Genomic DNA, 13,284 nt, shown 5'->3' on the forward strand with positions numbered 1-13,284 from the left:
AAAGCAACTCTTATTTTATTACAAACAATATTGGTTATTTATTGCCACATACGAAATTACTCCAAAACTTAGTGACTTAAAGCAATCAATATCTTATTTCTCAACATTCTGGAGGTCAGCATGATTTCTTGGGTTGGCCGATGGGGAAGCCAGCAGCTAAGGAGCTGGGGTGCCTGGGATGGGGGACCTCACTTCCCATGGGATGTTTTGTCCTTGGAAAGGCTAAATCAGAATTCTTCACATGCAGTGTCTGGGCAGTGTTCCAATGAGAGGCCAGCAGAGGTTGCATGGCCTTTTAAAGCTTAGTTTTTGAAGTCACACAACGTAGCTTTTGTCACAGTACACTGGTCAACACAAGTCACAGGACAAGCTGTATTCAAAGGATGGGGCAATAGATTCCACCTCCTCATGGAATCAGCTGCAATGTGTAATCACAACGGGACACTCACCCGGGGAGCACAGCTCACTGGAGACCATTATTTTAACAACCTACTACACCAACCAGATGACAGATGATGCACTGCCTTTTGAGAGGTTAAGTCCATAATCTTTTTAACCTCATGCCGAGATAGAAAATGTATTACATTGGTCTGAGAGGTTCATACATCACCCCAAACTGTTTCTATGGCATTTTAATGAAACTGGGGTGGTTTCATCTTTTTCATAACATAAAAAGAGTTCCTTTGAGATGTTGTAATCGCAGCCATAAAAGAATACAGACACTAATAAAGGAATTTCAGCAGACGCCTTAAATAGGAAATACTGAGATCAACTATTGGGTTAGAATTTTAAAATAGCTCCTGCATTTCAATGGATTTAGCGAAATAACAGCAAAATAAGAATGTGAAAGAGAATCATTTCAAATGGCTGTTGTAATTTTTTGTTGGTAAACATACACTATTTCAGTGTGTTTGATCTACCTGTTGTAAGTACATCAGTGGCTTTGCTAAAGAAGGGAAGAACTAAAACTTGCTCTGAAGTTTAGTTACGACACATTCAAAATACACACTGTCTTCCCAGACTATATATTGTTTTAAGATCAATATTCAATACCCATTTATTGCACACCTAATATGTTTCAGAGATTACTGATTTAATCCTCTCTGCTAATTCTAACCAATGGAATAGAGATATCATATTATCATGGCCATTTAACAGGAGAAAAAATACTGCGGCCAGAATACTAATTTGCTGACCTAAATCCTAAGTGGTGGCACTCAAAGTTAAATTTATATTTTAAGAATTTTCACTAGTGCTGTGTCCATTACTACCTTCCTAAAAACGTTATCACAGCACGTCATTATCAGGTATGAAACGTTTGTAAAAATATTCCTTTTCCTAAATAATAATAAAAATTAGGCAGCTTTATTACAAAAGTCTTTTAAATAAATAATTGGTATTTCTCGAATGTTAATTACAAACATAACTGGCAATAGAGGGAATATTTTACATGTATTTTTCCATTTAATTTCAAAACATCTTCTACAGAGGAAGTAATGTTATTTTTCATTTTTGATGTAGGAAACAGGCTTAAAGAAGCCCTGGCACCATCTGAAACCATTTAAGTCAGAATCACTGATTAGTACTTAAAAAAAAATCTTCAAAACAGATTCTAAAATGCCACCAAAGTTGAGAGTCCTTGCTTTAAGCTGTTTCCTATAGATTTTTAGAGAAAAGTGACATCATTAGTAGCAAGGCTAAAAGATGAGAGACAGGGCAAATTGAATCATTTCATGGTTCTCTTGTTATTATTTTAAAATTTCTTAGTGTCTATAATTTTGCATTTAAATATCGTATACTAATAGGTAAGCATTTTAAGATAATGTGAACACATCTGAAGGAAGTAACTTTTGCAAACACATACTTAAAATGATGTACCTTTTAATGACTTTTGAAGTCTTAGACTATTAAGGTGAAATTTTTTTTAAAAAGATTCTTAATATTTGAAAAAAATGTATAAATTACTGCCTGGATCAAAATTAGTTTCTACAGAAGCATTTAAGAAAAAAATAAAGTACCATTTTACTGTTCAATTTTCTAACACTTTAAAGTATGATCTCATGTGAATAATTATTTTAAAAGCAGTGCCTCCTCTATGCAAAATCCATGTCTTTCTTTCCAAAAATTTTTTCAAAGTCTACCCCCAAATTAAATCTATTTAAAACACCTGAATACATTTTAATATATTTCTCTGTTGTGTGATAAGAATGTATATAAAATACATCTACAGCAAAGTATTATCTATCTGTATGTAAATGTAAGTAATGTAATAGAAACAATATTTGAAACCTACGTCTGTATGCTGTACATGACCATCATGGCTTATCTGTTCATGCTTACTAAGGCATCCAGTGAGTTCAGTTACTAAAATCACCAAGTTTTATAAAAAAGAAGAGATTCACCACAAAGATTCTCATTTTAAAAGGAATAAGTTCTCTTATAACAAGTAGATGATAAAAAGAAAATCTTTCTGTCCTATAGAAACATGAATAGAAGAAGTTACCACTAACTTCAGAGACATAAGTCTTACGGTCACAACGGGGATTTGACGAAATTTAAAGGATCTCATTCGAGGCCAAACTTACCGGCAAATTTGATATGGAATTTATTTTCAGGCTTTAAGATCTGGACGTACAAAGGGCAATTTGGAGCAAAATCTTTTACAGCCCATGCTCTCAAAATTGTTTGGTGGTCCTGAAATGATAACATCATGAGATAAGTTGAAACAAGTATAGCATACAAAGCAAAATTCATCAATCAGTGTGTAAAATGGTCACATCCGCAGTTGAAAATGAGACATGATAATAATTCATTGTGAGGTCTTACTTTTAAAGATAATTATTATTTCTATAAAAGAGAGCAAAAGCATCTAATTCAAGCAGCGCTAATTATCAGCACTTAGAAAATCAGCAGATATTACAATGGAAGTCTCCTGATAAGCTTAAAAATAATTTTCCCAGGAAATACTCGAGGGGCAGAAACCTTCAGAAATGCGGCACACCTGACTGCATGTGCTAACAGTTTCCATGGGAAAAAATAGGGACTTGTAATAATTTTAACAACCTTAGAAAGGTTGGTGAAGGGAGAATGGCTGTAGTGACCATATGTGAGGAAAATACATTTCTTACTTATTTATATAACCAAAAAAACGAAAGGATTTTGATTCTGCATGTGCATGCTTACATAAGTCTGTGTTGGAAGAAATCAATAACTCTCAGATACAAAAAAAAAGTTTTTCATAAAAGACTCTAAGACTGAGAAAGGTAGTGAAAATCATGCTTAACATGAAATTTTACATAGTGTCACCCCATAAATTACTACTTAATTAACTGAATAAATCAAAGCAAATTACAGCTGTCCCTCAGTTTCCAGGACGCCCTGTGGATAACAAAATACGAGGATGCTCGAGTCCTTTAAACAAATGGCTAGCACTTGCGTACAATCTATGCACCTCCTCTCATACACTTTAAATCATCTCTAGATTACTTATAATACTTAATGCAATGTAAATGCTATGTAAATAGTTGCCAGGTGGCATCAAATTCAAGTTTGCTTTTTGGAAATTTCAGGAATTTTTTTTCCAATATTTCTGAGTCACAGTTGGTTGAATTTGAGGATGCAGAACCCTTGGCTGCAAGAGGCTGGAGATGTTAGAGAAACATGCCATCCAGTTAGCCGATACATTTTATTTTTTTTTAATTGAAATACAGCTGATGTACAATATTATATAAGCTGGAAGTATAAAACATAACAATTCATAATTTTTAAAGGTCATATTCCATTTATGGTTATTATAAAATATTGGCTGTATTTCCCATGTTGTACAATATATCCTTGTAGTTTATTTTATATATAGCAGTTTGTACCTCTTAATCCCCTACCCCAATATTGTCCCTGCCCTACTTCCCTCTCCCCACTGGCTACCACTAATTTGTTTTTTTGTTATATTCACTACTTTGTTATACTTTTTAGATTAAGTGATATCATACAGTATTTGTCTTTCTCTGTCTATTATTTAGCATAATATCCTTCAAGTCCATCCATGTTGTTGCAAATGGCAAAATTTCATTTTTTAAATAGCTGAGTAGTATTCCATCGTGTTATATGTATGCATACACATATATACACATCTTCTTTACCCATTCATTTGATGGTAGACACTTAGGTTGCTTACGTACCTTGACAATTGTGAAAAATGCTGCTATGAACAATGATGTGAATGCAGCTTTTCAAATTAGTGTATTGGGTTGTTGTTTGTTTGTTTGTTTTTGATATATACCTAGGCGTGGAATAGCTGGGTCATATGGTAGTTCTATTTTTCGTTTTTTAAGAAACCTCCATGCTGTTTTCCACAGTGGTTGCACCAATTTACATTCCCACCAACAGTGTATAGCAGTTGCCTTTTCTTCACATCCTTGCCAACATTTGCTATCTGTGCTCTTTGTCATCATAGCTATTCTGACAACTGTGAGGTGAGAGCTCACTGTGGTTTTGCTTTGCGTTCCCCTAATGATCAGCGTTGTTGAGCACTTTTTCATGTACCTTTTGGCCATCTGCATGTCCTCTAGGCACAGCAGTCAGGCAAGAAAAAGAAATAAAAGGAATCAAAATTGGAAAGAAAGAGGTAAAACTGTCCCTCTTTGTAGATGACATAACACTATACATAGAAAATCCTAAACACACCACCGATAACTACTAGATCTTATCAGTGAATCTGGCAAAGCTGCAGGGTACAAATTAATATGCAGAAATCTGTTGCTTTTCTATACACTAACAATGAACTATCAGAAGGAGAAATTAAGAAACTAAACCCATTTACCATTGCATCAAAAAGAATAAAATTCCTAGGAGTAAACCAAATAAGGAAGTAATAGACCCATACATGGAAAACTCTTTTTTGATGAAAAGTATTGGGGAAAAAACACAAACAAATGTAAAAATATTCCATGATCTTGGATTGGAAGAATTAATGTTGTTAAAATGACCACATGACCCAAGGCAATCTATAGATTCAATGCAATCCCTATCAAAATACCGATGACATTTTTCACAGAACCAGAACAAACAACTTTAAAATTTGTACGGAAACACAAAAGACCTCATAAAACCAAGAAAATCTTGAGGAAAATCAAAGCTGAAGGAATGAGGTTCCCTGACTTCAGGCTATACTACAAAGCTACAGTAATCAAAACAGTACGGCAATCCCCCCCCCCAAACAGACATATAGCTCAATAGAACAGAATCGAAAGCCCAGAAATAAACCCACACATTAATGGTCAACTAATTTATGATAAAGGAGGCAAAGATATACAATGGAGAAAAGAAGGTTTCATCAATAAGCGATGCTGGGGAGACTGGACAGCTACAAGCAAAAGAAAGACATCAGAACAGCCTCCAACACTATATACAAAAATAAACTCAGAATGAATCCAAGACCTAAATGTAAGACTAGAAACCATAAAACTCTTAGAGGAAAACAAAGGCAGGATACTTTGATGTAAATCAGTATTATCTTGTGGGGTTTTAAAGCCATGGAGATAACTGATGCCTGACAACCCCAGCAGACAGGACAGCAGAAGAGAAAGCAAAGGGCCTCATTTTAGAAAGTGGTATAATGTTCACTGAATTAGACTATAAAAAGTGAGTGAAGCGTAGAGTAGTCCCTCAGACAGTCACCAAAAAAAATTCAAAAGGCACTTTAAAAAAGCCAATAAGGATATCAACATGAATTCCAAAAAAAAAGTCAAATTATTTTTTAAAAGAGTAGAAAAGAGGAAATAGGAACAAAAGTCAGTGGGAAAGAAACAGAAAACAATGTGGTTAGACTTACATCCAACCACATGAAGGATGACATGAAATGTTAATGGACCAAACATTCTGAAACATAAAGACTATCCAAAAAAAGACAAAAAGATTCATCTATAAGCTATAAGAAGAAATGCATTTTAAATATAAAGTCACTGACAGGATAAAAGAAGTAGACAATAACAAGAAAACGACACAATTTAAAAATGGGCAAAGATCTGAATAGGCACCTCACCCAAAACCAAGCACAGGTGACAAATAAGCACCTGGAAAGATGCTCAACATCCTGTGTCAGTAAGAGCTGCAAACTAAGACAATGAAACACCACAACATGCCTGCTAGAATGACTAAGATCCAAAGCAGTGACAACACCACTCACTGGTGAGGAGATGGAGCAGCAGGAAGTCTCATTTATGGCTCGTGGGAATGCAAGACAGCACCAGCACTTTGGAAGACAGTCGCAGCTCCTTACAAAACTAAGCATATTCTGACCAAACAATCCAGCAATTAAGCCCCTTGGCATTTACCCAAATGACTTATCCACACAAAAGCCTGCATTTGAATGTTTGCAGTAACTTTATTCATAACTGAATAAAGGACATAACCAAGACGTTCTTCAGTAGGGGACTGAATAAACAAACGTCCAGTCAATGAAATATTTATCAACAATAAAAAGAAATGAGCCGTCAAGCCATGAAAAAACATAGAGGAAACTCAAAGGAAACTCAAATGCATATTGCTAACTGAAAAGAGACAATCTGAAAAGGCTACGTACTGTATGATTCCAACTATATGGTATCTGGAAAAGGTAACAGTAGAAAAAGTAAAAAAGTTCGGTGGCTGGTAGGGGCTGGGGGAGGGGTGAACAGGTGGGGTACAGGAGATTTTTAGGGCAGTGAAACTTTGCTGCATGAAATTATAATGGTGGATACGTACACATGTGTCAAAAGCCACAGAATGTACAACAGAAAGAGTGAACGCTAATGTAAACTATGAACTTTGGGTAATAATAATTTATCAGTATTTGCTCATCAATTGCATCACAAATGTATCACATTAATGCAAGATGTTAATAACATGAGAAACTGCGGGGAGGTCACAGATACAAAAATCCTCTATATTTTTGGTTCCATTTTTCTGTAAACCCCAAACTTAAAAAAATAAAAAAACAAGTCTATTAAAAAAGAAGTAAATAGTAAAGCTGTAAATCAATTTGCTCCTACTTGTACTTCCTTGCTCTTTACAATGATTTTAATCTTACTCTGGTTTCTGAGAGTGCACTAATTCTTACTAACGTATAATGACAAAAACCCGACTGCCTGTCTGAATTCCCAGGTGTAACGTATTATCAGAATGTGGCCAGAAATTCTGAGGCTCAGCACCAAGTCAGCCATAACCAGTTCAAATGTCTCCTTTCCGTCTTCCCCTGTTGAGAGAGAGAATCTATTTTGTGCTCTGCTTCTTGGAGCTAAAATCCTGGATTGTTTTCTAGTGCTTGTTGGCCTGAGTTCCAGTCATTTATTCAGAGCCCTACATCCCTTAAACAGTGTCGTTTGCTTATTTAAGTCCCTCCCCAGGTTCTGGAGGAATCCGCCCTCAACACCAAACCCCACTCCAGGCTGCCACTCCCCTGAGGCTCCCTGATCACCTTATTCTCCTTAACAAAGTTATGACCAGAGTGTCTCAAGGTATCATAAAACTCACTGACAAATGTCAAATGAATAATAATTAAAGTCATTCATAAAAAGTCTTGGCTATCTGGAAAGCATTTAACTGAAATCCAGTAATGATCATCTGTCAAGAATTTCCCAAAAGTTATTTCTGGAAGGATTAAAACATGAGTTACACAAGTGACTCCAGCAAGTCTCAGCAAGTTTAAAAGCCACAGTTTAAAATTCTGGAATTTTATGAATTGGTCGCAAAGATCTTTTTGAGACTAGGCTAACCATTGGACTGAATAAAAAGCAAAATAAACTTGCAAAACCTCTCTAAAGAATTTAAGGTACATTTAAGTAAGGAATAAAACAATAGAATGATTATATGTTAAAGTGTTTCAATGCCCAAAATGGGTCCACTTAAAATAAAACAAACTTTAATAAAAAAAAAAAGCTTAAATTGTGAAAAATAGCAGAATATGTCACCCAAAATATGCCTCTTTAGCATAAGGATTATTTTGAGCTGATTATTCTTGAAAAAACGTAGACACAAGAGAAACTTAAATCAGAGTAGAATTTATCCTTTCGTAAGGGAAACTTATATTCAAAAGGGAAATCTCCAATTGTAAGGGTATCTCTTTGTACCAAAAAGGAGGACTGGAAATCACTAGAAACACTTCATAGGTGGAGAAAGCACCAAATGTAAATCTGCGTAACCACCTCGCTGCACTGTTCTTGATGACCTCCCATAACCAGACTCCCACTGCCAACACCTTTCTTTTGTCTCCTGCTAAAGACAGTGTTCAAGGTGGCTTGGGCCGTTTTGGGGAGATTCACTCAGTTTTCCTGAGTATCTCCCTTGCAGGCATGATATATACATGTTATTAAACTTCTGTTTGTTTTGCTCTTGTTAACCTGTCATTTATTATGGGGGTGACGGGGTGGTGATGGCAGCCACAGAAGCTAGAATGTAGAGGAAAATTATTTTTCCACCCCTGTAATTGTAAACATTTTATTTCAGTTCCTTTTTCATGCTGTCTGGAAGGGTCTTTCAGAGAAACTACTGGCTGAGTGCTCAGTGATTGTCTGCATTCTATTCTAAGATTTCATATATTCAAACTTACATGTAATAATCAGAAAAAAAGAAAGATCTTTGACATTTAAGAGGAAAGCTAACAGCAGAGTATAACTTTTTTTTTCTTAGAGTTACAACTCCAAGTGTTTGGAGTTGGATGAGGAAGATGGCCTTAAAGCTCCCCGAGGCTTGAATTTCTGATAGGTTCCTTCCAGGACATAGTCCTCTGACCCCCCTTCCCTAAAGCATTTACTTTTACCTCCCAGTCTCTGTGGGGGGAGGGGAGCCTACCTCTCCTAAAGCGCAGTTAGCAGATGACCAGCCTCCCCAGCCCAGTATTTTCCCCCAGCTTCCCCCAGCTTCCCCCAGACCATAAGATTCCTCCAGCCTCTGGTTTCAGGAACTGAATTCAATCCCTCTCCCCTGGGCAAAAGCCTTCAGTAAAGTCTTAATTTCCTGTTTAACCCTGTCCAGTAGAATTTTTCTTTGACACAGACAGAGTAGGGTATAAACACGAGGTCTGTGAGCTACCGTCCCATGCTCCTGAGGAGGTTAAATAAAACAGCTAACTTGAGCTTTGGTTTACTCATCTATAAAATTGGAGCTCATTAGAACTTCCTCGCAGGGCTGTGAGAACTACATCACATATATAATAGGTATAAATATACATAAAAATGGTCTCTGACCTGTAACTGACATTTAAGTGATGGCTAATGAAAGTTAGTTATTTTCTTTTTTTATTTCTAGGAAGAGAGACCTCGAAAAATCAATTGTGACTCCAAAAAGCTAAAGGAGCAAAGCACACAGTTTGGTTTTTCTCAGAAGCAGGGCACTTGGGTGAACACTCATAGGCCTAGTTCAGCTAAGAAAATCAAACTCCTCACCACTGCCAAGAAAGGCTACCCAGAGGGTAAGTTAATGAGGACGCGTGTGTTAGAAAGAGTCGGGGAAGAGACTTGGCTTCGTGCAAGTCTTCACAGTAAGAGCACATCAGCTGATAGACTGAGTGAATGTCTTAGACGTTCCAAAGTAAAGTGTCTGCACCTTTTAAAACAGATCACAATACAAGTTACTAATATTGGCCCAATGACCAATATTAAGTCCAAAGTATTTGAAACATTCTTTCCTTATTTGAATACATCTTTCACTTGGTTTGCAGAGCCCCACTCTCTGTTGGCCCTCTTTGTTACTCACTTCTTTTTCTTTTCCTGGATCCCTCTCCTCTTCACGACCTCTAAATAACGGGTCGTACCTGGCTTCAGTGCAGACACTCCTTTTTGCTAGTTACATGCAACCTCTACGTGGTTCCCCCCAGTCCTGTGGCTTTAAACTACACCTGTATTAGGACGACTCCCAAATTCACATCTTCAGCTTAAACACTCATTTGAAGCCCAATGTGTGCGTGCAGCTACCTGCTTAGTGTTTCCATTTGGGTATCTCACAGACACTTCAAAATCTACATGCTTAACGTGTGGTTGATTTTCTTCCCCAAATCTGCTTCTGCTGAATCATTCCAATAATCTGTGTCTCCCCAATCATTCCAATGTCCATAAATGTCAATGTACTATTCCAGGACTGACTTGTCTTCTCTGTTTTAAAACTCACATCCACTATATTGACGAATTTCAAAAATGCCCCACAAGTGGCGCTTTCATCATCTCCACTACGAGGTCACTGGCTGCTCACCGCAGTTACCCTTCTTGGCTTCTAACTGGTCACCCTTCTTCAGTCCTCTCTCTGGTCCCTCCCACGTGCACACTTTTCTCTGCACGGCAACCAGTGTGATCTTTTAAAATGTAGGACAGGTCACGGTACCGTCTACACAAATCCTCTATTCAAATCTTTCTTCAACTTCTCTCTCTCCTCTTGCACTTTACTTTAAGCGGCAAGGAGAAGCCAGGCTGCTCCTTCAAGGCTTTGCCTAGAAACCCCCGCAACCAAAATAGCCAAGGGCATCACTCTCCAATTCCACTTTTTCTCCAACAAAACACAATTCAGCCAAGTCCTCTGCCACTTGATACCGAGGGCCATCTTTCCTCCCGTTTCCAGCAGCACGTCCCCCACTTCTGTCTGAGACTCGTCAGGAGCATGTTTAACGTTCAGAATTCCAGCAACGTCCTGTTCATGGTGACATACGTATTTTTCAAGACAGTATGCACTTTTTCTACCCATGCCTCTTTTCTTTCTGAACCTTCCCAATTCACCATTAGTGTCTGTAGTTCTACCAGAAAGGTCTTCAGAGCAATCTAAGCTTGTTCAATCATTCACCAAGAAACTTTTCTACCCACTACCCATTGGTCAACTCTAAAGCCCCTCCCATATTTTTAGGTATTCGTTACAGCAGCATTCTGCTTCTAGAACTAAGGCTACCATACAAACTACCACGAAGCAGGAGGCTTACACAACAACAACAACAACATGTACTGCCTGACAATTCTCAAGGCAAGAATTCCAAAATCACAGCATTAACCGGGTGGACTCCTCTGGAGGGCTGTGAGGGGATGTGTTCCAGGCTTCTGTCTGTGTCTTGAAGATAGCTTAGTTCTGCTGATATAACACTGTTTCTCTCGGTTTGTCTCCAAATTTCCCCTTCTTGTGAGGACACGAGTCATCCTGGATTAAAGCCAACGCTAATGAACTCGTTTTAACTTGATTATCTCTGCATGATCAGGTCTGAATTACTAGGGGTTACGACTTCAAGGTAACAATTTGGAGGGCAGGGAACACAATCCAACCCAAACGAGCTCGTAATTTAGCAGTGGGCGCTGGCTCTATAGTTAGGGAGAAGCATCAAGAATGAAGTGATAAAGCATCCCAAGAAAAGTACCTTGGGTGTCATTGATATTTAAAGTGTTACAAAGAAAGAAGAATCTTTAAAAGAAAGTTAAAAAAAATAGCCTAAGAATTAAGAATAGTACAAAGGTTGAGGACACAAAAGCAACTGGAGAAGAGAGTGACATTAAGGAGAAAAAAGGTACCAATGATAATCGAACAAAATAGGGCAAACGAGTAAGATAAAAATAAAAAGTGATCTTCACCAGGGGACATTTGGTATTCTTGGAAAGAAGAGCTTCAGTGATACGGATGGAGTGTAAGTTGAAGTGGGGAGTCTAAGGAGGTCGTAAGTTTGAAACGGTGAGTGTTGCTTTCTTCAAGAAGTTGGACAAGAAGAGGAGAAAGAAAGGGTAATACCTGTGGGAAGAAAAGTAGTTTGAAGGAACAGGTACCATAAACATATTCTAATGAAATAAGAACACGCTGTTGTTTGATGTGTTCTCTATCTTAATAATTAATGAGCTTTATATGTAAACCGGAAAAAATATTGCAGTACATTGTATATATGTATTTACATACAACATAATGTATATGTGCAGTCAAACTGTAATAATTCTACCTAATAAAACAGAAAAAGAAAAAATTTAGTGAGCTTTATGATTATATTTTAAGTTAATCTTTCAACCTTTTTTCATTAATGATTCAATCTAGAAGGTCAACCTTCCCTAACATTTCGTGAGCCTCCTCCCCACTGTCCTCTCCTAAGTCCTCATCACTATCTAACATTCTGCTCATTGACTTACTTAATTAGCACACTGACTGCCACTCCTGCTAGTAGGTCAGCTCCATGAGGGCAGAGACTTACTGAGCTGCCACGTTCATAAACGCACCTTCATTTGGTTCATCAGTGCTTGGACCGCAGAACAGACAATAAATATTCAATGAATGAATTAACAGTTAGAAGTGGTGCTAGTGTTATACGAGGCACTTTTTTTTCTTGTGTAAAACGCCACACTCAGGTCAAAGAAGGATACAGAGGATCCTGCTTTGAAGAATGTCAATTAACCCCATGCATAACTGAAGCTAAATGGACTAAGACATATAAACTATATGTAAAAATGTGAATAATACATCTACATAAGATAGAATAATAAGTGTAAATGGCAAATCTACAATAAACAGCAACCAAAAATACATAATGAATGGTAACAGATACCTACAATGCACAGCTGATTTTGAAAATTTGGCAGGGGACGGAGGGCAGGAAACAACGTAACAAAGGAACAGGAAAATGTAACCAAAGTCACTGCTGGGTCTTCAGTGAACTGTGGGCACATAATCACAAAATTCTAAATGTTTGCCGAGTTCAATATTTAGAGTCTGTCAACAGATAACAGCAGAAGATTTAGTGTTGGTTACCGGACCAAAGGTAAATGGTGCCCGTCTTCAAATGCAAAAACGAAAATACAAAAGACCAGAATGGGGTAACGGAAAATCGGGAATATAAGCTGAAGGAAATCAGAGGGAAACAAAAGTCATTTTCTTACAACAGAGATACAAAATACATGATCAACAATCTAATGAACCGAAGTAAATGCATTCTTTTAAGGGACAGATGAAGGATGAGAACAGACAATTAATGCCTGAAATGTTATTCTGATCAGAATTTCGAACACTGGAACCACTTTTATTGACAAATGTGTGACCCCCTTGACCCAGAAGCTGTTATGACCGAGGGAAGCAGTTTGCTATAAAAGAAGACGTATTGGAACTGAACTGACCTGGGTGGAATCCAGGCTCTGCCACTCTGGGAAATCTGATTAACAACTCTGACCTAGAAAACATTTGTTCTCTCGTTTGTCAAACAATAGTGAGGAGGAAATGACATAAATACACAAAACGCCTGACCATATGAAAGCTACTCACTAAATGTCAAATCTGCTTGATTCCTTTTCATCTGTTTTATTAAATGCA

The 13,284-nt window shown here is 37.3% G+C and overlaps 1 protein-coding gene across 1 annotated transcript in view; it reads right to left on the bottom strand.

Annotated features, from left to right (window-relative positions):
• The window catches only part of KCNT2 (potassium sodium-activated channel subfamily T member 2), a 173,817-nt gene that overhangs the window by 117,407 nt on the left and 43,126 nt on the right, over positions 1-13,284 (bottom strand). Inside the window, exon 9 of the mRNA XM_072948260.1 lies at positions 2,586-2,694. Within this exon, the coding sequence (XP_072804361.1) occupies positions 2,586-2,694 (109 nt within the window). The remainder of the gene's footprint in view (positions 1-2,585; positions 2,695-13,284) is intronic.

This window comes from Vicugna pacos, chromosome 23 (genome assembly GCF_048564905.1).
Source record: "Vicugna pacos chromosome 23, VicPac4, whole genome shotgun sequence".
NCBI classification, from domain to species: Eukaryota; Metazoa; Chordata; class Mammalia; order Artiodactyla; family Camelidae; genus Vicugna; species Vicugna pacos.